General features: G+C 44.2%; 1 protein-coding gene and 1 long non-coding RNA gene across 8 annotated transcripts in view; one reads left to right on the top strand and one right to left on the bottom strand.

The window, feature by feature from the left end:
- Window positions 1–18,482, top strand: part of SORBS3 (sorbin and SH3 domain containing 3) — a 101,629-nt gene extending 83,147 nt beyond the window's left edge. For 6 of the 7 annotated variants that reach the window (XM_068274676.1, XM_068274675.1, XM_068274674.1 and 3 more), the window contains 4 exons: window positions 6,423–6,599; window positions 9,095–9,180; window positions 14,042–14,148; window positions 17,754–18,482. In XM_068274676.1, coding sequence (XP_068130777.1) covers window positions 6,423–6,599; window positions 9,095–9,180; window positions 14,042–14,148; window positions 17,754–17,824 — 441 coding nt within the window. In that variant the 3' untranslated portion in view covers window positions 17,825–18,482. The remainder of the gene's footprint in view (window positions 1–6,422; window positions 6,600–9,094; window positions 9,181–14,041; window positions 14,149–17,753) is intronic. The other variant, XM_068274680.1, reaches the window with a different exon arrangement.
- LOC137562883 (uncharacterized) overlaps window positions 1–26,450 on the bottom strand; it is a 100,649-nt gene that overhangs the window by 34,415 nt on the left and 39,784 nt on the right. The window lies entirely within an intron of this gene.

Raw genomic sequence — 26,450 nt, 5'->3', positions numbered from 1 at the left:
ACAAAATGTGGAAAACTATAAGGGGGCCGAATACTTTTGCAAGTCACTGTATATGTGTTTTGTATTTCTAGGTTAGCATGGGTGTCGCTTGTTCTTTAATAACTCCCAAATCTGTAGTTTACACTCACACTGTATAAAATGTGTGTGGACATCATAATTGTCACATCCATAACAAGTGTAGCCACAAAAACACCTAATTTGAAGGATGGACCCTTTATTGGAGGGACTTAAGAGCTAGTTGGGGCCCCCTTACAGCTCTGCTCCCCTGTAGTTATGCCCCTGCTGGCGACCAATCGAAAACCCCATACTTGTGCTTAGGAGCACATGATTATTACAGGCTGAAGCCATCAGCGTTACAGAGAAGGAGCCCTATCTATTTGTATCAGGGTCCCTAGACTATAAACTCACAGGCACTGTAATCTAGGTGAGCAGTGTGGAATGCCTCCACACTATATATACAATACATGGATAAAGTAAATAAAATGAAACCGCTCGAGAGAAGAATTCTATATCATGACATGGCACAAAGTCAAATCTGATTGTAGTTAATGCAAGTGTAGCACAATTTATAAACAGTGGCAGAAAATACTGATAGCCACATATACAAAAAAGGTGTGTACCAGACATATGGAGTGAGAATGAGTCCTAGTGTGGAGGATTATTGATATAAACAGATAATACGGATCCCTACAGGCTTAGATATTCAGCACCCCAAATATAAGCATGGCAAAGTATCGAGCACAAGAATAATTCTTGTCCAATCAGACGATGCGCCCTAGACAGTAACTCTGGCCAATCAGAACGTTTGTTTATTAAACATAAATTCTTAAATGGTTTTAATTAGCGTATTTTCTGTGTGTGTGTGTGTGTGTGTGTCTGTTAGTAGAGCATGGCCTTTAACCACTTGATGACCCACCCTTTACCCCCCCCTTAAGGACCAGCGCTGTTTTGAGTGATCTGTGCTGGGTGGGCTCTGCAGCCCCCAGCACAGATCAGGTTGCAGGCAGAGAGATCAGATTGCCCCCCTTTTTCCCCCCCTATGAGGATGATGTGCAGGGGGGGTCTGATCTCTCCTGCCTGCCTGGGTGTTGCGGGGGGGGGGGCACCTCAAAGCCCCCCTCCGCGGCGAAATCCTCCCCCTCCCTCTCCTACCTGGCCCCCCCGGCGATCGAGGCTGCACAGGACGCTATCCGTCCTGTGCAGCCAGTGACGGGACGTCCCCTGTCACATGGCGGCGATCCCCTGCCGCTGATTGGCCGGGGATCGCCGATCTGCCTTACGGCGCTGCTGCGCAGCAGCGCCGTACAATGTAAACAAAGCGGATTTTTTCCGCTTGTGTTTACATTTAGCCTGCGAGCCGCCATCGGCGGCCCGCAGGCTATTCACGGAGCCCCCCGCCGTGATTTGACAGGAAGCAGCCGCTCGCGCGAGCGGCTGCTTCCTAATTAATCAGCCTGCAGCTGGCGACGCAGTACTGCGTCGCTGGTCCTGCAGCTGCCACTTTGCCGACGCACGGTATAAGCGTGCGGTCGGCAAGTGGTTAATAATGGAGGCCAGCCTATACATATCCCCCAAATTCCAGTTAAGCAGCTTGCCAGCCCAAGATGTAACCAGGTTGCAGAATGTCTTCCAGATAAAGACTAGAATCTGTATGAAGAACACAAAGGATGCTGCAGCACCCCCAGTTAGAGGTGCCCATGGCATGTGCCATATCTGCACCCCTATAGATATGCCTCTGTGCATATGGCCCTTTTATGCATAGCAAGATATTAGCTGGGGGTCTGTCTCTGCTTTGCAACACAGCCTTGATGGCGGGTTTGCTGCTTTGGTTTTGTTATTATATGTTCATGTTGTGCCAATCTCTTTATTAGCGCTGTTGTAAAAAATGGAAATGCTCAATAAATTGTTATTAGCAGCAAGGGCAGCCATACTATCCCAGGAAAAAAACACATATATAAGTAGATAAATACTTGTACTACTCACATATGTATTGTACTGTCCACGTTTTGATTTCAGTACATTTTATACAGTAAATAAAGAGAAAACTGATTCAGGCAGTTTCCATCTTTACTACCTCTGACTGAAGCCAATCCTGATGTAATTTCTTCCCTTACTCTTTTTTTTCCTCCTAGAAACTGCACTGTCATATCTATCTTGCTTTGTAAACATATGTGATCACAGCATAGATCCTATGTCAACAGCTTCTGAAGAGGGGTGAGATGTATTTTCCTTCTCAGCCTCTTTTTTTTAACTGTCCTCAGCCAATCAGTGAGGAGCAGGAATATGGGAGGGGATATGGCAAGCTTCCTTCTCCCTGGCAATGTACCAAATAGAGCCAGGCTGACCGAGATTGTGATTTATCACAGCAGAAACATTTCTGATTAGATTGGAGTGCTTGCAATGCAGGGCAAGGTTACAAGCTGCGTAATAAACCCAGAGCAGTTAGTAAATAGAATTGTATTTTGTTGTTGACAATCCCGCTTTAAAAAAAAACAACAAACATACAAAAACAAATATTAAAAAATCCCAAACAAAACACAGTCAATGCGCGGCTGTGTGAGTCTCTGACCAGATGCGTGCAGAGAAGCTGTGATGTCAAACACACCTTCACGTAGGAAACACAGTTCACACATCCAACTTGTTTTTCTAGATTCTTAATCCAGAGAGATTCATTTTTAATTGCCTAGTCCAACCTCCGGAGTTTCTGGGTAGCTGCACTGGTTCTTCTTCCCAGCACTAAACTCTATTGTGCAGCAGTGTAATCTAATATTGCTTTATGGAGCAAATCCAGCAATTCACATCAGTCCCACAGCCTAATGTTCCTACCGCAATCATGTGAACAACCCTAAATTATCATATTTTAGGAGGATGTACAACTGGAGGCACAGAAACGCATTTACAAAGCTGCTTATCAACCATCAGTAGTAATAGGCACTTGTACCTTCAGGCTTGCTCACACTGTCATCACATGTAGCAGTGCACAACATGGCAACATGCAGGGCTGGATACATTCAAAGGGTCAGGAGATTTACACTTAAAGAAGCGCCACAACAACGTATAGTGTTTATTTAGTATTCAGGATACCCAATTTTACATTAAATGTGGTTGATTCATCAACATGAATAAAGAGAGCTGCTTCAACAGCGCTCGTTAAAAAAAACAATTAGCAGCCGCTATGAAGGCTACGTTCTCTCCCTGCAGCGTATCGTGCCTTATTTTGTTACGCACATTGCTTCCTTAGCAACGCGTGCTCCTTTAAATGGCGGCTGCCTTTGTGAATTATCGCGACCGTGATACTTCACAGACGCGGCCGTAACTAACATAGTTGATGTGATACATTTATGAATGTAAAAATAATTTATAAAGTAATACCGTATTGTAAAAAAAAGAAGCAAATTTATAAAGTTATACCCAGTAAAGTTCCTTTTTAAGCGTGCTTCAGTAATGCAGTATACTTTTAAGATACACGAAGGTTAACTTTGATATGTGCAGCATAATTTGTATCATATACTGATAGTAAACCAGCTACAGTATGTTGTTGGAAAATGTCATTTTTATCATCATGTGAACTAATTAAACTAACGGGGAGGGAGGGAGCATGGCTGCTGGCCACAAGCGCCATTTGGCTGCAATTACATGCGGGTGAATGGCAGTGTTTGCTAACATCGCATGTGTGTCGTTTGCCACGTGGTGGAATTACCTAGCAGCCAAAAACTATCTCATGTTGCGTGTGGGGAAGGCAACCGCCATGCTCAGATGCAAGTTAATGGGGGGGGGGCACCTGTCCACTGCCCATGCTAAGGGCTCGCACCTGGCTGGTGAATGGGAGCAGCTGATAGGCGGTAAATTCAGCACCTTCTGCTGCTGGGGGAATAGAGGTCTAGGTGACTGGAGCTGTGTGCCTCACAGCTAGCACCGACATGTACAGGCGCCTTTTCAAACAATTCCAAAGTACATCCATCGGCATTTCAGGAGAGTTCATGGCCTTTGTGTATAAGCCCTTACTTGTGACACGTCACATGCTCCTTTCCCATGGTTCACGTCACCTGACCCTGAGGTGAGACAGGTGTCCACTGTGTCCAGCAGCATCCATGTGTCATGTGACATGCATCGCAAGCAAACCTGCGCAGACAGCTATGCAATGTCCACAGGTGTTTGTGGCTTTTCTGTTGCCTGTATCACTAATGTAACATATCCATCTATTTTTTGTCAGCATAAGAAAGTACTAACATATTAACCCTTTGCACACTCTAAACCATCCATACAGTATGTATCCCCGGGTCTATTTGAAAAGGGCTCCTGTAAAAAAGGGCTCCTGGTGTAGCCCATATATACCAAATTCGGCTACAAAAAAGGGCACCTGGTGTAGCCCATATGCCAACTTTGGCTACAAAGGGCACATGGTGTAGCCCATATGTGCCAACTTCGGCTACAAAGGGCGCCTGGTGTAGCCCATATGCCAGCTTCAGCTACAAAGGGCACATGGTGTAGCCCATATGTGCCAACTTCGGCTACAAAGGGCGCCTGGTGTAGCCCATATGCCAACTTCAGCTACAAAGGGCACATGGTGTAGCCCATATGTGCCAACTTTGGCTACAAAGGGCGCCTGGTGTAGCCCATATATGCCAACTTCGGCTACAAAGGGCGCCTGATGTAGCCCATATATGTCTAATTCGGCTTCAAAGGGCACCTGGTGTAGCCGAAAAAGCTAGTTTTAGTTTATTAGGCAAACATTTGTTGGGTTATAAAAGGGCTCTAGATATAGCTAAGAAAAGTGATTATTATGACCCAACTGCTCCCTACTCTCACACAGAGCCCTCCCCCGATGGTGCCTAACCCTAATCCCCTAGAAGGTGCCTAACCCTAAGACCCCCCCCCCCCCCCCCGCCCATTTGTGATGCCTAATCCTAACCTCCCCTGCATTCTCGAATCAAAAATCTCGGCTATAAAAGGGTGCCCTTTTGTAGCAGAATCAAAAACCTTGTAGCCAAAAACCTTGTAGCTGAATAAAATATATGGGGTACAAAAGGCTGCCCTACTGTAGTTAAAAACCTTGTAGCCTAAAAAAAAAATATGGGCTACAAAAGGGCACCCGCTTGTAGCCTATATCAAAACTCCGGAGCCCTTTTCACCACCTTGTAGCCCATATTTGCAGAAATAACATTGAGGTCTATGGAGGAGCCCTTTTCATACAGGCAGCTCAGGAGCCCTTTTCAACTGATCCCGTATCCCCATGTTTGTTTTCTTACATTGTACAGCGCCACGGAATATGTTGGTGCTTTATAAATAAATAATAATAATAATATAGTGACAATGCAAAAAAAAAGCACTGTTAGTATTGCTAACACAGAAGAATTGGTAAAATTACAGTAGTTTGGTTAAACTTATCAGTCCCTTCATGGCCTGTCCATTCTAGTTAGTACCCCCATAACCCTGTACCATACACAGCACTGTGGTTGGTCCTGCTTATTCCTGGTGCTTCCAGGATTGGCTAAGCACCAGGCAGACAACAGTGAAAATCAGGATTGAAATGCGGCATTTGCTCATACAGTGGTAAACACTGGTAAGCGATCATATAGACAGCTGTCCATTCGTTTGAATGGACAGCGTTTAAACGACGAGCGCCGCAGCCATCATTTGCTGCCACAGAACCGTCCGTCTGAACCAGCAGACAACCTTGGCTGAATGGCTGATAAGAAAGCCTACTGGCTGGATTGCAGTGGTCTGGCTTAAGGTGCCCATATATCAGAAGATGTGTGGGCAGATTGACCAAGAGACAGATCTCTCTCTGATCGAATCTGATCGTAAAGAGATTTGTTGTCTGCCCATACACCACAGGCCGATTCCTAATCAATTTCAGCATGAAATCTCCCTTGTGACGCCGCATCCGCTGTCCCCCTAATGTCACATGTTCCCCACCCGATCCCATCTTGCAGTATGTCTAATCAATACATGCAACCAATTTCGTCCTGAAATTGGTGGCATCATCGATCGTGGAACACTCTTGGGGGGGCGCCAATTTTCATCTTGTCCAATTATAATACTCGAATCAGATTGTCGATTGGCCTCAAGTCGCCTGATGTACGGCCACCTTTTTTATTCTCTCCAGATAGTGCTGGCACACACTAGGGTATACGTCTGTGGTCACAGATCATTCAGTGGGCAGATTATTAATGTCGGCCATTTATTGTCTATGCATCTAGCTGTAGAGTACCACTAACGTAGTATATGTGTGTATGTATCGCTATAACACTCTAAGCTAAGCATGCTGTTCATTTTGTCATGTCCATGCTTGAATAATACCGCATTAGGTTTGTGATTATTGTGATCTCTGCATGGTCTGTCCAGTCACACATCCCTCCCATGTGTGTCGCTGCTTGTTTCTGTGTGTCAGTCAGTGCACTGTGTTGTCTCTGTCTCAGGGTCAGCGTGTCTCTATAACTCGGAGGGTTGGTGGTAACTGGTTTGAAGGACGAGTTGAAGGCTCTGCACGTCTCGGTCTGTTCCCTGCAAATTACGTGCAGGTGGGAGATGGGCCCTCGGAGAAGAAGGCAAACCCCAAGATTAACACCAGGACGCATGCGCAGCCAGTAGAGCAGGTCAGTACTAACACCCGCTAACATACTGGCCCTTATTCAATTCACTTTTTCTTGTACGTTTTCTCTTAGGTGATAATTTTTTTAATCTTCTGCTTAAAATCATTTTACAGCACTCTGCAATTGAAAAAGTACTAAAAAGTAGGTGAAAAATGAGATAGGCAAAAACGGTGCAAGAAATTCAGGCGCAGCATGCACCACCATAGGCCATAATGTGAATTAGGCTATAGCAGCGCTCAGACAGTAATTTTGCTGCCGTCAAAAGATGGAGCCCAAATTACTATAAAAACAGTGTAATTCGGCCGCAATAGCTGGCAGCAGAGTTACATCTTACCTTCTGAGTCCATGGAGGCCTGGAAGGACAATAGTACGGTAATTAACGCCGTTGGGACTTTTGCAGTACCAGGGTGAGCCATTTCTCGGCTTTGCCCTGCACCCACATTTTTCGGTGCTTTAATTACATGCATGTGGTGAAAAACGACTTAAAATAATTTTCTTGCTTGCTGGTGGTGTAAAGGGCATTTTATTAACAAGGTCATGAACAGATCACCTAGGACAGTGGTGCTAACTTTGACAATCCAGATGTGGCAAAACTACAAATCCCATCATGCCTCTGCCTCCCCGAGTTATGCTTAGAGTTGTCAGAGTATTGCAATGCCTCATGGGACTTGTAGTTCCACCACAGCTGGAGTGCCAAGGTTAGCCATCACTGACCTAGGAGAAAACTCAGGCGAAAAAGTGAAGTGGCCACTGACTCTCAGCATATCAGTGAAGTGATCTTATGTGAAAGAATAAACTGCTTCTGCCCTCTAATAATTTCTCCAGGGCTGTACAGAAAATGAAAAATAAATAAAAGCATCTGAATGGTTTTATACAAAATAAATAATGTTTTACGTGTGATTATACTAAGAGGCCTAAGATGTTCAAGAGCGAAACAGGAAAGAAGGGCACAGGAGCCCTTACAGAAGAAAGAGTGCCCCATAGGTGCCAATGTTAAAAGCCACGATTAGTGGCAAAAAGGGAAATTTGGGCGCATAGCGGGCACTCCGTGCAAGCATATCCACATATCACAGCTTAGTGGAGGTGGGGGGGGGGGGAGTTACCATAAGGGGGGGGGTTAGGTGCCATCAGGGGAGGTGATAGGACACTGTACTTCAAAAAGTTTAGGGAAGTCACACTTGATTACATTCACACCTTCCCCTGGAAAAATAAGGGCAGAAGGGAGGGGGAAGGGGTGGCAGCTCCTACAGCTATTAGAAACCAGGACAAACGGCAGAAAAAAAGCTGCTTGGATCCCTTTAAGCGAGGGGAATATGGTGGCTACACCCTGACAGATTGACCCCCAGGCAGTGGGGGAAAACACAGAGGGAGAGTGAAGGGGTGGCCACACATGGAAAGGGAGGTTACTGCTGACCAAGTACAGCCTGCCCTGCCTTACACTTCAAGACTATTGTCACCTGAAATGATCTGTGAAGACTGTTTTGGGAGGCAGTTCTGGAATGATTGATGTATAAAACTGGGGTATGGCTCTTGTCCCAGCAATGTATACTGCTCTATGGAGAGGGGACGGAGAGAACGTGTGAGTGGTATGATGCTGAGGGAACTTTTATATCTGTCCTGTGAAAATGCTACAGAGGAGGGCACCAAAATCAGGGGACAACTGTGCAGACTAGATTTCTGGCTGAAATTATTCGGAACAATCTAAAATGTGCACACAGGTTATGAAGTACTCAGATGTAAAATATGCATCCCTGGTAGAGATCTCACAAATTAGGAGTGACAATCCGCATGTTTGCTGCTGGACTCTAGTGTGAAATATAAAACTTTGAACACACTTCCTGTCTGACAGACTGACACTAGAGCTGGGGTGTCAAACTCAATTACAATGTGGGCTGAAATTGAGCTCTGGGACCAAGTCACAGGCCAACCTCAATGTCTAGTGGCCACCTCTCGCCCTTATAAAGCTACTTGGGGTTTAACAGCCCCCCCCATTCCCTTTACAGTTCCTTGATGTTTAGTGTTCCCCTCCCTCCTCTGTACAATTCCCTGATCTTTAATGGTCCTCCCTCCCCCATACAGTTTCCTGGAGTCTAGTGACCCCCTCTTTCCCCTATATACCTCTCTGGTGTGGCCCCCTTCCCTGTCCTATACAGTTCCCTGATATCTAGTGCATTTCTCCTCACCATATGGCTTCCCTGGTGATATAGGGCTTAACCTCCAATATAACTTCTCCGGTGGTCTGGAGTGGGCCAAACATAATGCAAAGTGGGGAAACCAACCGAGGGCCAAATCTGATGGCTCCAAGGGCCAGATTTGGCCCACGGGCCGGAGTTTGACATGTATGCACTAGAGTCTGAACAGCATGAATCTCTCATACGGAATGGGAGTGCATGCTCTTCTCCACCTCCACATAGCAAGACTCCAAAGCTACCAGTTCTCACAAATACTATGCACAACCACTGCAGTCCCAATCTAATCACACTTGTTTTTCTTAACAGGTCTCTGCTAGTGTCACACTGAAGGAAAAGCCATGTGTTGTGAAAGCTCCAACACAGAGCAAACTGCAACAGCTGAAGGGGAAACTGTAAGTTCTGTGTGAGCCTGCCAACTTAGTACATCTAGGAAATGGATTGTCTTACTAAAATGCTGTTTAAGATACACATGGCATTGGTATTGTGTCAATGCACCCAATTATCCCTTTTCAGGTACACTTTAAAGTGTACCTGAGATGGGACGAAATGAAAAAAATATACATACCTGGGGCTTCATCCAGCCCTCTCTGGCCTGATTGCTCCCTCATCGTCCTCAGTCGCCTCCTCGTTTGCCCGCAACTGCACCAGTCGGTGCAGGCGCAGTCCGGCCAAGCGCTCCCCTTCCGCTCTCCCGATGCCGGAAGCATTCTGTGCCTGCACGGTAAAATACTCCCGGCCACATGAGCGTGGCAGGAGCGTGCATGTGGCTGGGCTGCGCATGCGCAATTGGCCCTGAACCGGAGGACTTTCTGGGACCAACTTGCGGCGAACAAGGAGGAGGATGTCAGCGAGGGAGCGATCAGGCTGGAAGGTGCTGGAGGAAGCCCCAGGTAAACATATATATATATATATATGTTTTATCTCATTCCATCAGTAAATGACCTGGGCTGCCTACAGACAAAGCTGTGTGATTGCCAGCAATCAATGAAGAAATGCAGTAATGAATAGAGAAACAAGAAAGCATTGAAGGATCACAGTTTGCAGTCTTTTGATTTAGTAAATCAGCCCCATAAATGATTTCCCAAGGGAAACAAACTTTACTAAAATGACAAAGGGGTTGTAACCCGAGGATAGGAATTATACATACAGGGAGTGCAGCATTATTAGGCAAATGAGTATTTTGACCACATCATCCTCTCTATGCATGTTGTCTTACTCCAAGCTGTATAGGCTCGAAATCCTACTACCAATTAAGCATATTAGGTGATGTGCATCTCGGTAATGAGAAGAGGTGTGGTCTAATGACATCAACACCCTATATCAGGTGTGCATAATTATTAGGCAACTTCCTTTCCTTTGGCAAAATGGGTCAAAAGAAGGACTTGACAGGCTCAGAAAAGTCAAAAATAGTGAGATATCTTGCAAAAGGATGCAGCACTCTTAAAATTGCAAAGCTTCTGAAGCGTGATCATCGAACAATCAAGCGTTTCATTCAAAATAGTCAACAGGGTCGCAAGAAGCGTGTGGAAAAACCAAGGCGCAAAATAACTGCCCATGAACTGAGAAAAGTCAAGCGTGCAGCTGCCAAGATGCCACTTGCCACCAGTTTGGCCATATTTCAGAGCTGCAACATCACTGGAGTGCCCAAAAGCACAAGGTGTGCAATACTCAGAGACATGGCCAAGGTAAGAAAGGCTGAAAGACGACCACCACTGAACAAGACACACAAGCTGAAACGTCAAGACTGGGCCAAGAAATATCTCAAGACTGATTTTTCTAAGGTTTTATGGACTGATGAAATGAGAGCGAGTCTTGATAGGCCACATGGATGGGCCCGTGGCTGGATTGGTAAAGGGCAGAGAGTTCCAGTCCGACTCAGACGCCAGCAAGGTGGAGGTGGAGTACTGGTTTGGGCTGGTATCCTCAAAGATGAGCTTGTGGGGCCTTTTCGGGTTGAGGATGGAGTCGAGCTCAACTCCCAGTCCTACTGCCAGTTTCTGGAAGACACCTTCTTCAAGCAGTGGTACAGGAAGAAGTCTGCATCCTTCAAGAAAAACATGATTTTCATGCAGGACAATGCTCCATCACACGCGTCCAAGTACTCCACAGCGTGGCTGGCAAGAAAGGGTATAAAAGAAGAAAAACAAATGATATGGCCTCCTTGTTCACCTGATCTGAACCCCATTGAGAACCTGTGGTCCATCATAAAATGTGAGATTTACAAGGAGGGAAAACAGTACACCTCTCTGAACAGTGTCTGGGAGGCTGTGGTTGCTGCTGCACGCAAAGTTTGATGGTGAACAGATCAAAACACTGACAGAATCCATGGATGGTAGGCTTTTGAGTGTCCTTGCAAAGAAAGGGGGCTATATTGGTCACTGATTTGTTTTTGTTTTGTTTTTGAATGTCAGAAATGTATATTTGTGAATGTTGAGATGTTATATTAGTTTTACTGGTAAAAATAAATAACTGAAATGGGTATATATTTGTTTTTTGTTAAGTTGCCTAATAATTATGCACGGTAATAGTCACCTGCACACACAGATATCCCCCTCAAATAGCTAAAACTAAAAACAAACTAAAAACTACTTTCAAAAATATTCAGCTTTGATATTAATGAGTTTTTTGGGTTCATTGAGAACATGGTTGTTGTTCAATAATAAAATTATTCCTCAAAAATACCACTTGCCTAATAATTCTGCACTCCCTGTACTTTGTTAACAATACCAAAAGGCAAAACTTCTCAGCTCTGCTAGGTTGTTGACTACAAAGGTATAAATAAATGGAAAAGTCCTCGACCTGCGGCATTTGTCTCATTTATTGTGAAAGAATAGACACCTGTACAGGATGAGGAATGTGCTAAGTAAGAACTAGGTCCCATTCACTCCTATAGGACTTGCTAAGTGCCAGAACTGTATTAACCCTTTCCAACCCAATGTGCTATCACCATGTGTCCCTCAGCACTCACTGTACATTTTTTCTGCTTTCTCACTGTGTGCTGAAGAGTGGTCTCTACCTCCTTCGCTAGATCGAGGAGGCGGCTCGACACATGGGGGGAGGGGCATGCACGCTATAGTTCCACCCCCATTGAATGCACACCACATCGGTGTACCACAGGGAATCAAATTGTCTGAATTGTGAGACACTTTGCTCCACATAGGATGACACCATGCTGGACTAGATCTGGCTATGGCACCCCTAGCGAGGAGCCTATATGTGCTCATGTGATATCTAAACTACATGGAGCAGGGGAGGAGAAAGCGTCACACTTCTGATGCTGTGCTGAATTTTATCCAGCAACAACGCCACCTAGGGGTCGCGATTTGTCAGTAGTGTCAGTACCTGGATGGTATGTAAAATGGATACAGAAGTGTCAGTCCCTGGATGGGATGTAAAATGGATACAGAAGTGTCAGTCCCTGGATGGGCTGTAAAATGGATACATACAGTGGTTTGCAAAAGTATTCGGCCCCCTTGAAGTTTTCCACATTTTGTCACATTACTGCCACAAACATGAATCAATTTTATTGGAATTCCACGTGAAAGACCAATACAAAGTGGTGTACATGTGAGAAGTGGATCGAAAATCATACATCATTCCAAACATTTTAAAAAATAACTGCAAAGTGGGGTGTGCGTAATTATTCGGCCCCCTGAGTCAATACTTTCTAGAACCACCTTTTGCTGCAATTACAGCTGCCAGTCTTTTAGGGTATGTCTCTACCAGCTTTGCACATCTAGAGACTGAAATCCTTGCCCATTCTTCTTTGCAAAACAGCTCCAGCTCAGTCAGATTAGATGTGCAGCGCTTGTAAACAGCAGTTTTCAGATCTTGCCACAGATTCTCGATTGGATTTAGATCTGGACTTTGACTGGGCTATTCTAACACATGGATATGTTTTGTTTTAAACCATTCCATTGTTGCCCTGGCTTTATGTTTAGGGTCGTTGTCCTGCTGGAAGGTGAACCTCCGCCCCAGTCTCAAGTCTTTTGCAGCCTCCAAGAGGTTTTCTTCCAAGATTGCCCTGTATTTGGCTCCATCCATCTTCCCATCAACTCGGACCAGCTTCCCTGTCGCTGCTGAAGAAAAGCACCCCCAGAGCATGATGCTGCCACCACCATATTTGACAGTGGGGATGATGTGTTCAGAGTGATGTGCAGTGTTAGTTTTCTGCCACACATAGCGGTTTGCATTTTGGCCAAAAAGTTCAATTTTGCTCTCATCTGACCAGAGCACCTTCTTCCACATGTTTGCTGTGTCCCCCACATGGCTTGTGGCAAACTGAAAACTGGACTTCTTATGCTTTTCTGTTAACAATTGCTTTCTTCTTGCCACTCTTCCATAAAGGCCAACTTTGTACAGTGCATGACTAATAGTTGTCCTATGGACAGAGTCCCACCTGAGCTGTAGATCTCTGCAGCTCGTCCAGAGTCACCATGGGCCTCTTGACTGCATTTGTGATCAGCGCTCCCCTTGTTTGACCTGTGAGTTTAGGTGGATGGCCTTGTCTTGGTAGGTGTACAGTTGTGCCATACTCCTTCCATTTCTGAATGATCACTTGAACAGTGCTCCGTGGGATGTTCACGGCTTAGAAAATATTTTTGTAGCCTAAGCTTGCTTTACATTTCTCAATAACTTTATCCCTGACCTGTCTGGTGTGTTCTTTGGACTTCATGGTGTTGTTTCTCCCAATATTCTCTTATACACCCTCTAAGGCCGTCACAGAGCAGCTGTATTTGTACTGACATTAGATTACACACAGGTGCACTCTGTTTAGTCATTAGCACTCATCAGGCAATGTCTATGGGCAACTGACTGCACTCAGACCAAAGGGGGCTGAATAATTATGCACATCCCACTTTGCAGTTATTTATTTGTAAAAAATGTTTGGAATCATGTATGATTTTCGATCCACTTCTCACATGTACACCACTGTGTATTGGTCTTTCATGTGGAATTCCAATAAAATTGATTCAGGTTTGTGGCAGTAATATGACACAATGTGGAAAACTTCAAGGGGGCCAAATACTTTTGCAAACCCACTGTAAGTGTTAGTCCTTGGCTGGGATGTAAAATGGATACAGAAGTGTCAGTCCTTGGATGGGCTGTAAAATTGATGCAGAAGTGTCAGTCCCTGGATGGGCTGTAAGGAGTGTCAGCAAACCCTATAATGATTAGTGAAGGTACTACAGAATGTGTCAGTGATGGTTTAAAGAATAAGGAGATGACATTTCTCATCCTTGTCACATTCAGGTACCGAGCAGTGTTCAACTACTCACCCAACAACACGGATGAGCTGCAGCTGCGGCAGGGAGACGTGGTGACAGTCACAGAGCGCTGTGATGACGGCTGGTATGTCGGTAAGTGGCTTATATTACGAAATATGGTTTTCATTCAGTGAGACAGAGACTGATGCAATATAATTATTAATTAGTGATGAGCACAAATTTCTCATAACCGTAATTTTGCTCCATCATTCACAATGATGATGCAAAATCATAACACAAAATTCCGGGTAAAATCGTAATTAATTTTGTTTGTAAGTGTAATCTGGAACCGTAATTCCACAATTTTATGTAATTTTCTCGTAATTTTGGGCCAACTTTAGCGGTTAATAGCAAAGCACCCCCATACATTCTATTATCACCAACATTGCTATGCTAATGGGAACAAGGCAAAAAAAGGATTCCTCCAAAAGACCTTGTTGTTTTTGAGAAAATTGATTTTAAAAGGACAAAGGAAGAACGATTTTTAAACTGTCTACTACAAGGTCTTTTAAAAATGTTTTTTTTTTTCGCCTTGCCCACCCTTACCCTTAACATAGCTTTGCTATTAACCACCAAGGTCGGTCAAAAATGATGTGAAAATGATGTAAAATCACAAATGGATTACACAAAATCAGAGGATTTAGTTCATTGTTCTATTTTATGTCTTTAACTAAAACTAAAACCACCTAAAAAATAATAGCTAGATACTTCGATACGGAGAGGGAATGCCTTGGATGCCATAGAGCCTTCCCAGCCCTCTCTCCATCTCCTTATCTCAGCGTTGTCATCCTTGTTGACATTTTTGCGATCAGCTGGTGGAATACCTCTTTGGCAGTCCTCATGAAGCTTTTGAAGTCCTCATGAAGCTTTGGAAGTCCTCATGAAGCTTTGGAAGTCCTCATGAAGCTTTGGAAGTACTCACGTACCGGAGTACTTCTAAAGACAAGTGGGTCCACACTGCGCATATGCAAGTCCAGGCTCCAAAAGCCAAACAAAAAGGACCAACCAGTATAAATTGCTCTACTCCATCCAGATTATTTATTGTATATTTTCCAACAATCACATAGTTTTTAATAACTACAGTAACCATATAATACAGGCATGTGTATGACTACTGCTAAAAATGATGGCATAATAACACCAGTTGTGAAACCAATTCCTAATAGTTGTATCAACTCGAGCGCATTGGCTATATATGTGATTCCCCCATGAGATAGTCAATTGTATGATGTATCCCATTAAAAATCTGTAATGATCTCACAGGAGAAAGCCACTGTGACCAAAAATAACACAAGGTCATGGTATTCAAGCATTAATAATATATTATTGCTAAAAGAAATGTCGATGGCTGTCTACATATATGTAATATCACAGTGAGATGATCCCAATGTACATTTAGATGAGTATCAGCATCCAGGTGTCTAACTACAGGGGCTCAGCACCTGCAACCGCAAGGGGGGCCCAGACTTGTAAGGGGGCCCCAACTACTCCTTCACTCCCTCTGATAAAGGGGTCCATATCAGGTGTTTTTGTGGCTATAATTGTTATGGGTGTGAAGATTTTGATATCCACAGTTGTTTTATGACCTTTGCAAGATGGGCCTGCAGGCTGTGAGGGTCACAAGGGGTAGGCAAGGAAAGGGTGTAAACATTGGGGGGCCCCATTTAAGTTTTGCTGGGGGACCCCATGAGTTACACTCCTGTTAGCATCATTTATGGGATTGTGCATCTAACAAAATCTGCTAGAGCCAATCAATATTGTACAAATTGCTTTTGAAATCATGCACACAATTAGTCTAATATAACACACACCTATGCACCTAAAAATGCTTGCAATTGCCTTTTATCCGCTAAACATCACCTTGCCATTACAACCACTATTGGAGTTGATATAAATGGCAGTGGAACCAGCATCAATTTAGCACAAGTCCAGGCTCGCTCATGCGCAGTATGTATGCACTCGTGCAAGGACGTGAGTACTTTCGAAGGACCAAGGCCTCGATTCATCAAGACTTATCGAATTAGTTAACGACAGTTTGGTAAAATACCGAATTCATTAAGTTGATTTCAGGATTCATTAAATTTATCTACAGCTGTTAGCGAGCATTCGGTAATAATTCGTTAGTGATGCGTTAAAACGGAAGAAAGTGCAATTCATGAAAATGAAAGTGGGCGTGGTTTAGCATTACATTTAGGATTAGTTATCTCCTTCACTGCTCTGTCGTTATTCCTGTCAGATCATTGCTAACAGAGAAGATGGAGCCATTTGAAGTGGTTATGTATCAGCTGAGAGTGATTCAAAGGTGCAGAAGGGCAAGAATAAGGTCTAGAACTATATCAATTTGCAAGAGAATAGATTTATTTGCTATAACAGGACATCTGCATTTTCTCTTGAATCATCTTGTAAGAGAACACAGGCAGTGCCAGGGTTAACTAATTTGCTAGCTGCACTATATTTTTTTTTTTAGAAAAGGCTTCGATCAAATTGTGGGATTGTCCCAAGCCACTTACAGAATCCTGGTCCAGGTGTTAAGCCCTATTCAGAATGTTGCTACGTAGTGTTCAAAGGACTGCCTTTTACCCACAATTCCATGGGAATCTTATGGCCTTGTGTTAAATTACCGCTGTAAAATGGAAATATCGACACGTTACCGAATGGTTACCAAATTGTTATCGAATTCACACCGAATGAGGAAAAACCTTGATGAATACAACTAGAAATCGCTAAACTTCGAATTCGGTAATTTAACAAACTGGAAAAAGTTATCTCAAAGAGAATGATGAATCGAGGCCTTGCGTCTAAATGTTGTCAATTTAAGAATAGCAATCAATTTTTCTGACTGATTGTAAAAATTCAAAAATCTGACCAATGTACCACACACCTATGTTAAATTTTTCCCCAATCATGAATAAAATAATTGAAAGCTCAGAAAAAATTGATTGGAACTGTACATCAAGTAATTGACAAGCCATCACACACACCATACAATTCTTGATGAAGTTGGTCTGAAATTTCCAAGAAGTCCAATCTCCAAAAATCGAAAAAAAACCAAGACATTCGATCGGATTTATCATTCGAAAACAAAGAAAAGCTCTCGATTTTTTGGGACAACTGATCAAAATTAACAAATTGGTGAAAAATTGGATCTTTTAATTGTATGGTGTGTGGCCACCTTAAGGACTTCTGAAGTCATGGAATCAGGGCACTCCAGATGGAAAATAGGTGAGGCCATGCACCACAATGTGGGTGTGGTCATGGGTGGAGCCAAATTTACATACCGCTGTTCCCTGCATGCCCCCAGCATGACACCACAGCATCCAGTTTGCCCACAGAGAGGCATCGAAGCACCCACCACACCCCAACTGATGCACCACAGTTCCCAGCATACCCACCATTAAGGCACCACAGCTGACTCTGCCTGGGAGACATTCAGGACACCCCAGAATAGATCCAGGGCAAGTGACACTGATCTTTGGGGCTAGCAACGCCCCTGCATGGAATTTCATCAGGGTGCAGCGGTGGGCTATAGAGAAAGGACCCAGAAGACTCTATGGGATCTGTAGCCTTCTCTCTTATTGTTTTCTTTCATAAAAAATTGAAATGAAAAAGAAAAATGACTAAGATGTGTAAGAAAAAGCTGCTGACAGTACGTATAGCACATTATAAACATGCCAATCAGCTTTCCGTCTGTCTTCCAGGTGTCTGCTGGAGAACACAACAGTTTGGAACCTTCCCAGGGAATTTTGTCATCCCGTATGTGTCGTCTTAGTCCTGCAATCCCCCCCCACACACACACACACCGCTCTGCATTGTGTGTATGTGTGTGTGCAGTGGTGTAGCTATGGAGCTATGGGCCCCGGTGCAAGTTTTACATGGGGCCCCCAAGCAATCTATACATAACAATTGATACAGCGCATCAAAACCTGCCAAGGACAACCACAGTGTCAGATGTGGAAGAAAGGCATTGGGAGCATTTTGTTAATGATTACTACTATTTAAAGCATCTACAGAAGTGATTATTACCAGCACAGGACCAATAAAGAGCTAATACTGTGCTTGAGGGAGGGCCCCGATGCGTTCGCTACCCCTGCACCCCCATTGCTATGCCAGTGTGTGTGTGTCTGTGTGTGTGTGCGTGCGTGTGCGTGCGTGCGTGCGTGCGTGTGTGTGTGTGTGTGTGTGCGTGCGTGCGTGCGTGCGTGTGCGTGTGTGTGCCATCTCAGAGTCCTCCATGGACTGGCAGTGCCAATCCTCCAGATTCAGACCAGAGATGGTTCAAATGATCAAGCTGAAAGCCATGGTCAGACTACAGGCATGTGTGTGGAGAAACTCCAAGTCCCAACATCCCGTGTCTGCTGTCCAGTAACGCTATGAGCAGCAATCTGTGTCCTGCAACTGATTAATAAAGATTATCATTATTTCTAATATATGCAGTATTTTTCTGGCTACATCATTGTAATGTGACCAGGCAAAACAAAAACCAAAGAAAATGCTAGACCACACACCTTGAATTGCCTACTGGCAGTGCTCCCTCTTAAGGGGCCCATACACCTAACGATTTTCCCGCCTATTTACGGCCGATTCGATCACAGTGATCGAATCGGCTGTGAAATCGCCGCGCACACCGCTGACAGAACGATCGATTTCCGTCCGAAATCGATCGTTCCCGTCGATCCGTCCATGGGGAAGATTTCTCTCGATCGCCGGCGGGTCGGGAGTGCGACGATAGCGGCGTTCGAATGCCCGATGACCGACGCAATACAGCGGGTATACATTACCTGCTCCACCGGCGTGAGTCCCCTGGTCCTCGCTGTCTTCTTTCCGCGCTGGGTTCCGGACCGGCTGCTGCTACACAGAACTTCCTGTGCCGGCAGGAAGTTTAAACAGTAAAGCGCCCTCTACTGTTCAAACTTCCCCTGGACAGGAAGTTCAGTAGCTGCAGGAACGGTCTGGAGCCCGGAGCAGAGAAGAAGACAGCTGGGACCAGGGGACTCGCGCCGGCCGGAACAGGTAATGTATGAGGGGGGGGGGGGGCGTCAGCAGCGGCACCTCCACAGATTGTGATCAGTTTCAGGCTGAAATCGATTCACAATCTGTTTGCAGTAAGGTGGCCATACGATCCCTCTCTGATCAGATTCGATCAGAGTGGGATCTATCTGTTGGTCAAATCTGATGGCAAATCGACCAGTGTATGGCCACCTTTAGAGGCTAAAGCGCCTTTGCTGCATTCTACACAAGTGGGTCTTGACTTTCCTGACTTGGACTAAGCCCCGCCCTTCTTGTTCTAAGCCTGGACCCTCCCTGCACACAGCTCTACATCATTCATTTAAAGAGGCCCTATAGTGACATAGTACAGTGCAGTTAATTAGTCAGGATGCCAATTTTTACGTTATTTTTCCTGCTTTAAGCATCAGAAACACTTTATATATCTATATTGCTGTATATTGTAATGTAGACCTGCCTTCCCAGTGATGTTAGCCTAGGCTGATTAGCTATGCGGAATTCTCCCCACCCAGCATTGTACTAGCTACAGAACTTACAGTAAATAAACATTCTACAGAGATCACCTGCCAGGACTAACAATGTCATCACCTGTGATAAATTTCAAAGTACAAATCTTTGTAAAAAATAAGCAATTTGTTTCATTATGTTATGTTCAGTACAGTTCCTCTCTAACAATCCAGTGTGTGTTGTAGCTACAGAGCCGTGGGACCCTGTTCAAATTTTACACTTATCCACTTAGGAAAATCGCATAGCAAACGCATCGGACTTGTGGTACCATCCTCCGGTGACATCCTCCTGCGCTTTCCATTAGTCTAAAGGTGCCTAGTGTTATTCCATCTGATTGCGATCAGGATTGGATTGCAAAACGCTGCTAGTGGAAAATAGCCCTAACGGTTCATTGTGTCTTATTATAAATGTGTATTTCTGATATACAGTATACAGATCAGCTGTTTGTACTTCCTCCATACACTGTATATCCCAGTATGGATAATACCTTACACTGACTAGCAAATGCCTGAGAAAAGGGCATGAATGAGCCTGATGTCATGAAGGTCTTATACACACACTGAGATTTTCTTCTATTTTAGAGCAGTGTAAGTTTCCATGTGTTCTCCGGGGAAAACCCCAAAAGACCTTTTCTGCCCAGATGCGCATTCCTCCCCAACAAATGAGAGAGAGCGAAAAATCAAGATACTTCAGCTGGCTGCCTTCCCCAGAGGAGGAGGGGTGGGTGAGCCTGCGATCCTGAAATCCTCTGTAAGGAAATGGGCTGCTTGGTGAAGAAGGGACTGTCAAAAATACTCTAAGCTGAATACTCCTCATGACACAGGAAGATGGATCACAGCGACGTCCCCCAACGATGAGCATTCCCCATCCATCCCCTTGCCGGCAGGTACACGCACACAGGGCCGAGGCAGGGGCGAGAGAGGCTCCAGCCTCAGGGCGTAGTGTAGGAGGGGGCGCACAACTCGCTCAGCTATAATTCCCCTATTGTGTTTGAAGTAGAGAGAAATAAGAAAAGGGGTTACATGGCAGTGACCGCAACCCAGGTAAATAGAGATTAAGGTGTTGGGGGCTCTGGGGCGCCTCTTAGCCTAATAGCAATCAGTGTGTGACGGCTGGGGTGGGAGGGATGAAGGGGCGGACTTTGTTGTCTCAGCCTTGGGTGCTGGAGGACCTTGTCCCGGCTCTGACAGCACAGGATGTACGCAAATGAGAGTTCAAGCGATCGCGGCACTTTACGTGGGAGTCATTGGGGATCTTAAAGATCTGATATGCCATGACTGTCGTTGTCGCCGCGCATTGCCAAACGTTTTTTGTGTAATCTCATCTGTACCCATGTTGCAAGATCACAGAAACGATCGCTTGTTACTCAAAAAAAAAATGGATGGTCATTATAAAAATCGCCGAAGAATCGCAAGGTGGGTACAGGCCTTCAGAAGTAATCAGGTAAATATATGAAAACAGCAACAATAAGGAGCTCAATCACAAACAGCTCTCATCTTTCTGCAGATTTGTAAGGAGTCAGCTGTAACTACAGTAATTGGAGAACTCTCTCTGCAAAACACTGTTCAATTAATTATACAAAAAACATTAAAAAAAGCAAAAATACAGACAATATTACAGCAAACTCTAGACAAAGGTGCTATTGCCTCCCTCTTTCCTGTCACATGTGCAGGCGGAGGACCTCAGGCCAAGGGCAGCCTCCAGAACAAACTGCCAGTTCTATTCTGTGGAGAGGGTTGGTTGGAGAGCATAAGTGGAACATGCCCTACTGCTGTTACATGGACAAGGCTTTCTGTCTCTTCCCATCACTGAAGGTAAAGGCCTCCAGTGTCAGGGGATACCAGTACACTTTTAAGATTCTCGCCTACAATAATCATGATTGAGCAAAAACAGCCGATCTCCGTTGGGTCCGCTCTACTGCGCAGGTGCAGGAGACATGCGCCTGCGCAGTAGAGCGGTCCGATGGAGATCGGCTATTTTTGCCTATCTCCGTGCAGAGAGCGGATACTGCGCCTGCGCTGGAGCCAAGGAGGTAAATATTTACATCGCCGCTGCTACAGGAGGATTTTCACCGCCGTCGTGGGACCGAGGAGGACGGGGGAAGCCTCAATAGGATCCGGAGCCTTCCCCCACCCGAGGTGAGTACCCTCCAGGGGAGGTTTTTTCATTACAGATTTTCTTTAAGTTAAATTAGTTATGTTAATTAAAATAGATAGGTAATATACGTAATCTCTTACCCACCCTGTTTTAAAAGAACAGGCAAATGTTTCTGATTTAATGAAGGCAGCCATCTTTTTGGTTGAAAGGAGGTGACAGGGAGCATGAGACACAGTTCCAACTCTCCTGTGTCCTGATCACCCCTCCCAGCTGCTAGGCAACAAGAACAACAACATCAGAAATCCTATCATGCTTTGCACAGCATCAGGGGAAAAATGCCTGGGCAGTTTTCTTTGATGGGGCGGAGCTTAGCTTCTAAACCGCTAGAAATTAAGCTTGGGTATGAAAAGAAAGTTCTGATGCTGTGAACCTGTTAAAGAAACACCAAGCCTTCTCAGTGCTGCTGAGTTGATTTTTAGTCTGGAGGTTCACTTTAAAGGGACATGCCGCGGGAGACTCCTGGCTCATCAAACGGACCTCCCTACTGCTTAAAAGAATTCCTGAGAAAAGGACCCAGAAGACAATAATAAGTCACCTCCCCCTCCCCCCCAAAAAATAAAAATATGATATACTCAAAATAAATTATACATCTATATATTCACATTTTCACTCTGTTTAAAAATGCTGTGCCTAATCATTAAGTAGAAAATAAATGTCCTTTTTGTTGCTACTGATTTTTTTTTAATTTATTTTTTTATATGCATACTAACATCCATGGCATGATGTTTCAAGCTTGTAATGTATACTAATCATCTGTGTACATACCACAACACAGAGCCTCTCTGGTAATTACAGGGTCTTGTAGTTTTCAAGGTGAACCTTAATATTATAATCTTTCCACCAGAAACTGTAACACAATTACCAACAGTAATCTAACACATCATTTTAAAAGTCATCCTGTGTAAAAAAAACAAAAAAAAAAAAAGAGGGGGAAAAAAACCATCCCCATAGAAAAACAAATCTGCCCGGATCCAGCAACAGGGGCAATAAATAGGTTATCAAACAGTCTTACAATATTTTTTTTTAACAATCTTATTTGCAGAAAGGCTTCTTCAAGCATAATATCATTATTGAGAGGCTTGTGCCCAAGCAGGGGCCTAAAGCCTTATGAATCAACAATACAAATAACTACAACACATTATTGTGCCGTTTTCTTTTCTCATTACGGGTTAGAACATTTGGAACATCTACCAGTAAATTAGTCCAGCCTCTTTCTCACCCATAGGTCAGATACTGACCCAGACTACATAGCAAGTACTACTTCACAACTACATAAACTGAATATAAGTCTCAGCAGAAGACTGGGCACCTCATAGGTGACCATGTTAATATTGGCTATACATGGAAATTTGAGGGCCAGAGGCGCCTGGTAAAATAGCTGACATTGGGGCTACCCGCTATACAAACTGCGGCTACAAATACTTTATTAACTGCCTCCGGCGCCCAAATTTCCATTTATAGCTGATATTGAAATGGGCTTCAGACGCGGCGTGGAAGTTAGGGCCCTTTTCCAATTGCGCTTGCTGTTTTTTCCACTATCCATGTTTGTACTGTACGGCCGTTGGGAACGTAGCGCGATCACAATGAGAATGTGTTATAGAGTGGCCACCATGACTTTCCCACAACAACACTCTATAGGGGGAGGAGGGTGGGGACTGTATGAGAGGAAGGGGCTGATACTGCAACAATTACACCTCTGGCAGTGAGCCCTCTGGCAGGACAGGAGAAGAAATTTTCCTACAAGGTCATTAGACATCAATACAAATAAGACTGCTAATCAGGGGCATAACAAGAAATCACAAGCCCACCTCCGAAAATTTGGATGGGCCCCCTGAGGCCCGCTCAGGTCCGTTTTGGGGGGTAGGAGGGGTCGCAGCATGAGGGGAGAGCATGGCCACCTACATTGGCAGGGACGGGGGCCACTCCCCCCCCCACCCTCACCTCGGGCTCTCTCCTCAGTGCTCCCCTCCAGCATTAAATAGGTGACAGCAGCAATGGACAGGAACACAGTTCGATGTAGGCGGCCATGCTCTCCCCTCGTGCTGCGACCCCCCGCGGGTGCATGGGCTGCAGCCCCTATTGTTACGCCACTGCTGCTCATAACGGTTCTCATCATTATGCACTCCGTACTAGAGAAAAATAAATATGTTTTGACTTCAATAAAAATAGTGTCCTGTTTATGTTTGTGTCTAATTGGAAAAATGGTGCTTGTGCAGGTGCTCCACTGAGAAGTCCAGGAATATGTACTTGAGGTGCACATGGTCAGGCTGCAGAAGTACTGAACATGATATGTGGTGACTTAATGATGGCCAGCGGCAGGAGAGAGATCATCTAACATGAAGAAAGCTCATGCTAGGAAGTGAAGGGCTGGGAAGGTTAGAAGAAGAATTCTGCGCAGGACATGGAATTTTCCCCAGTTCCTGGCCTGCAATGTCTCAGCTTGTAGCCAGGCGAGGAATCTAACTCATGGCCAGGCCAGAGGACAGAGGTAGCTGGGGGGACACAGACTGTGCAAATCACAGCAAAACACTACTATGGTAATATATCAGCTTGTGAGAAAGGTCAAACTTGTGTGAACACACAGACATATCATATGGCTTCATCATAGTGGAGAAACAAGGAGTAAAATATGAGAAAATCATTCTGAACAGGCCCGGATTTACATCACAACAAGAGCCTAGAGGGACAGATGTCCTGGCATCCCAGACTTTGCCCTCCATGAACCTACAAACCCCACCTAACTGCACAGACAGTGTGTTGACTTCCCCAGCTGTCACTTCTCCATTTGTTTACTTGCCTCTTTATAGGGAGCTACAGTTGCTCCTCAGTATAAGGCAACCATAGCTGTCCTCAGTATTATGTAGCTAGTGCTGCCCCTGACTTAAGGGAGCTCTGGTCAGTGGAATGCTGAGAGCTAGGTGAGTAACCTCTCATTTATGCTCTGCTCGGGATTCCGCATAGGGAAGAAAGGAGGGAAGCGCTCAGGGAGAGGAATGAGCCGCCTTTCCATCATCAGCCGCATGTAGGCACGTGCCTACAGTGCCTCATGGTAAATCTGGCCTGGATTCTGAATATTTGATGGATCACTAGGAAAAGAGCAAGTAAGAAAGAAGTGATATTTTAGCCATAGGAGGACTGTAGAGGCGGAGTCACAAACTGTCCTTTTATTCATTTTGGGAGCTACAGCGCTATGATGGGGCTTGCCAGAGGTGCCCATTAAAGACAGGAAAGAAGGAAAATATAGAGAAATGCACCTTGGATGTATTTAGAGAGTCTAGCCTGTCTAATTCCCCCTAATTTGTGATTAAGCACAAGTTGTAATTTGATCTCTCAGCTGTATCAGCTGCCTGCCTTGGCAGAGCAACTAATTCGTAAACACAAAATGTTAACCATATGATTGTTTGCATGAAAGCAGGAAGTAGACAGACTGCAGATTTATTGCAGGGTTTGTATCAGCTGCAACAAAGAAATGTTTTTCTTTAAAGGTTATTATGCTGTTGATTATCTTTTAGAGCAGAGAGGAAGTTCTGCGTTCAGGTTCGCTTTAATTGTGTGATTTTTAGTGAATGATAATTTGTCTGATCAGATCATTCAGAATGCGTGAAAAGATCGTTTTTTCTTTTCAATTGATCTGCAGCATAAACGGATCAAATCTATTTACAGACTCTGTATCAAACCCAGTTATGTTTTATGTATGTAAAAAAAAATCTGCCATACCAATCAGCTAGTACTTTAAAGGAGATATGTAATTTCAAAATCTTTAAAGGAGATACCGGTATGTCATTTCAAAATCTTTAAAGGAGATATGTCATTTCAAAATCTTTTCTTTTTTTAAGTATAAAGATGATATATCTTTATATCAATTTAATTAAAAAAAAAAAACTGACTGGGCATCATAAATCCAAAAACATACAGATAAGTTAATTGGCTTCCCCCTAAAATTGGCCCTAGACTACAATACATACATACGATATAGACATATGACTATGGCAGGGACTAGATTGTGAGCTCCTCCGAGGGACAGTTAGTGACAAGACAATATACTCTGTACAGTGCTGCGGAAGATGTCGGCGCTATATAAATACTACATAATAATAATAATATTAGAAGACTTTCAGTGTATTGAAACATTGGCGTTTGATGGACTAGGCGCCAGGCTCCACTATGGCTCTTTTTATATCCCTGAAGAAGCGGGAACCTAATACCAAGAAACGCATTGCAATTTATGAGAGTTATTTTCTGCTTTATTCGTTTATTTGGATAAATTTGGATTATTTGTACCCCCTGTTTGTTCCTTACTTTGTACAGCGCCACGGAATATGTTGGCGCTTTATAAATCAATAATAATAATAATAATAAATAAAATTACAGTTCTTTATCTCACCCTTGTGGATTTGTTCACGGAGAGAAGATACAGAAGGTTCACCTTTACCTCCTCTATTTTTAAGCTGTTTTTAATCATTTTATTTCACTTTGGCATGTCCAAATGTTACCATTTCTGTCAAATGAGGCTTCTGCAGCTTAAAATCCTATTTAAAAAAAACTGGTCATGTTATCTAAAACAAGTTGCTGACAAAACTACCAGCAAGCTCTGGCATAGATGTTATTTTTCTTTCCCTCAGAAAAACGTCCTGTTTTCTTCACTGTTAGATTAATTGAGGGTGAATATACCCAATAGGGGCACACAAACATTCAATCCTGCCACTGCATACAAAACTTAGAAAAAT

Source organism: Hyperolius riggenbachi, chromosome 3, assembly GCF_040937935.1.
Source record: "Hyperolius riggenbachi isolate aHypRig1 chromosome 3, aHypRig1.pri, whole genome shotgun sequence".
In the NCBI taxonomy this organism is placed as follows: domain Eukaryota; kingdom Metazoa; phylum Chordata; class Amphibia; order Anura; family Hyperoliidae; genus Hyperolius; species Hyperolius riggenbachi.
The sequence above is the reverse complement of the archived record's forward strand: the minus strand, read 5'-3'. Positions and strand labels throughout refer to the sequence as shown.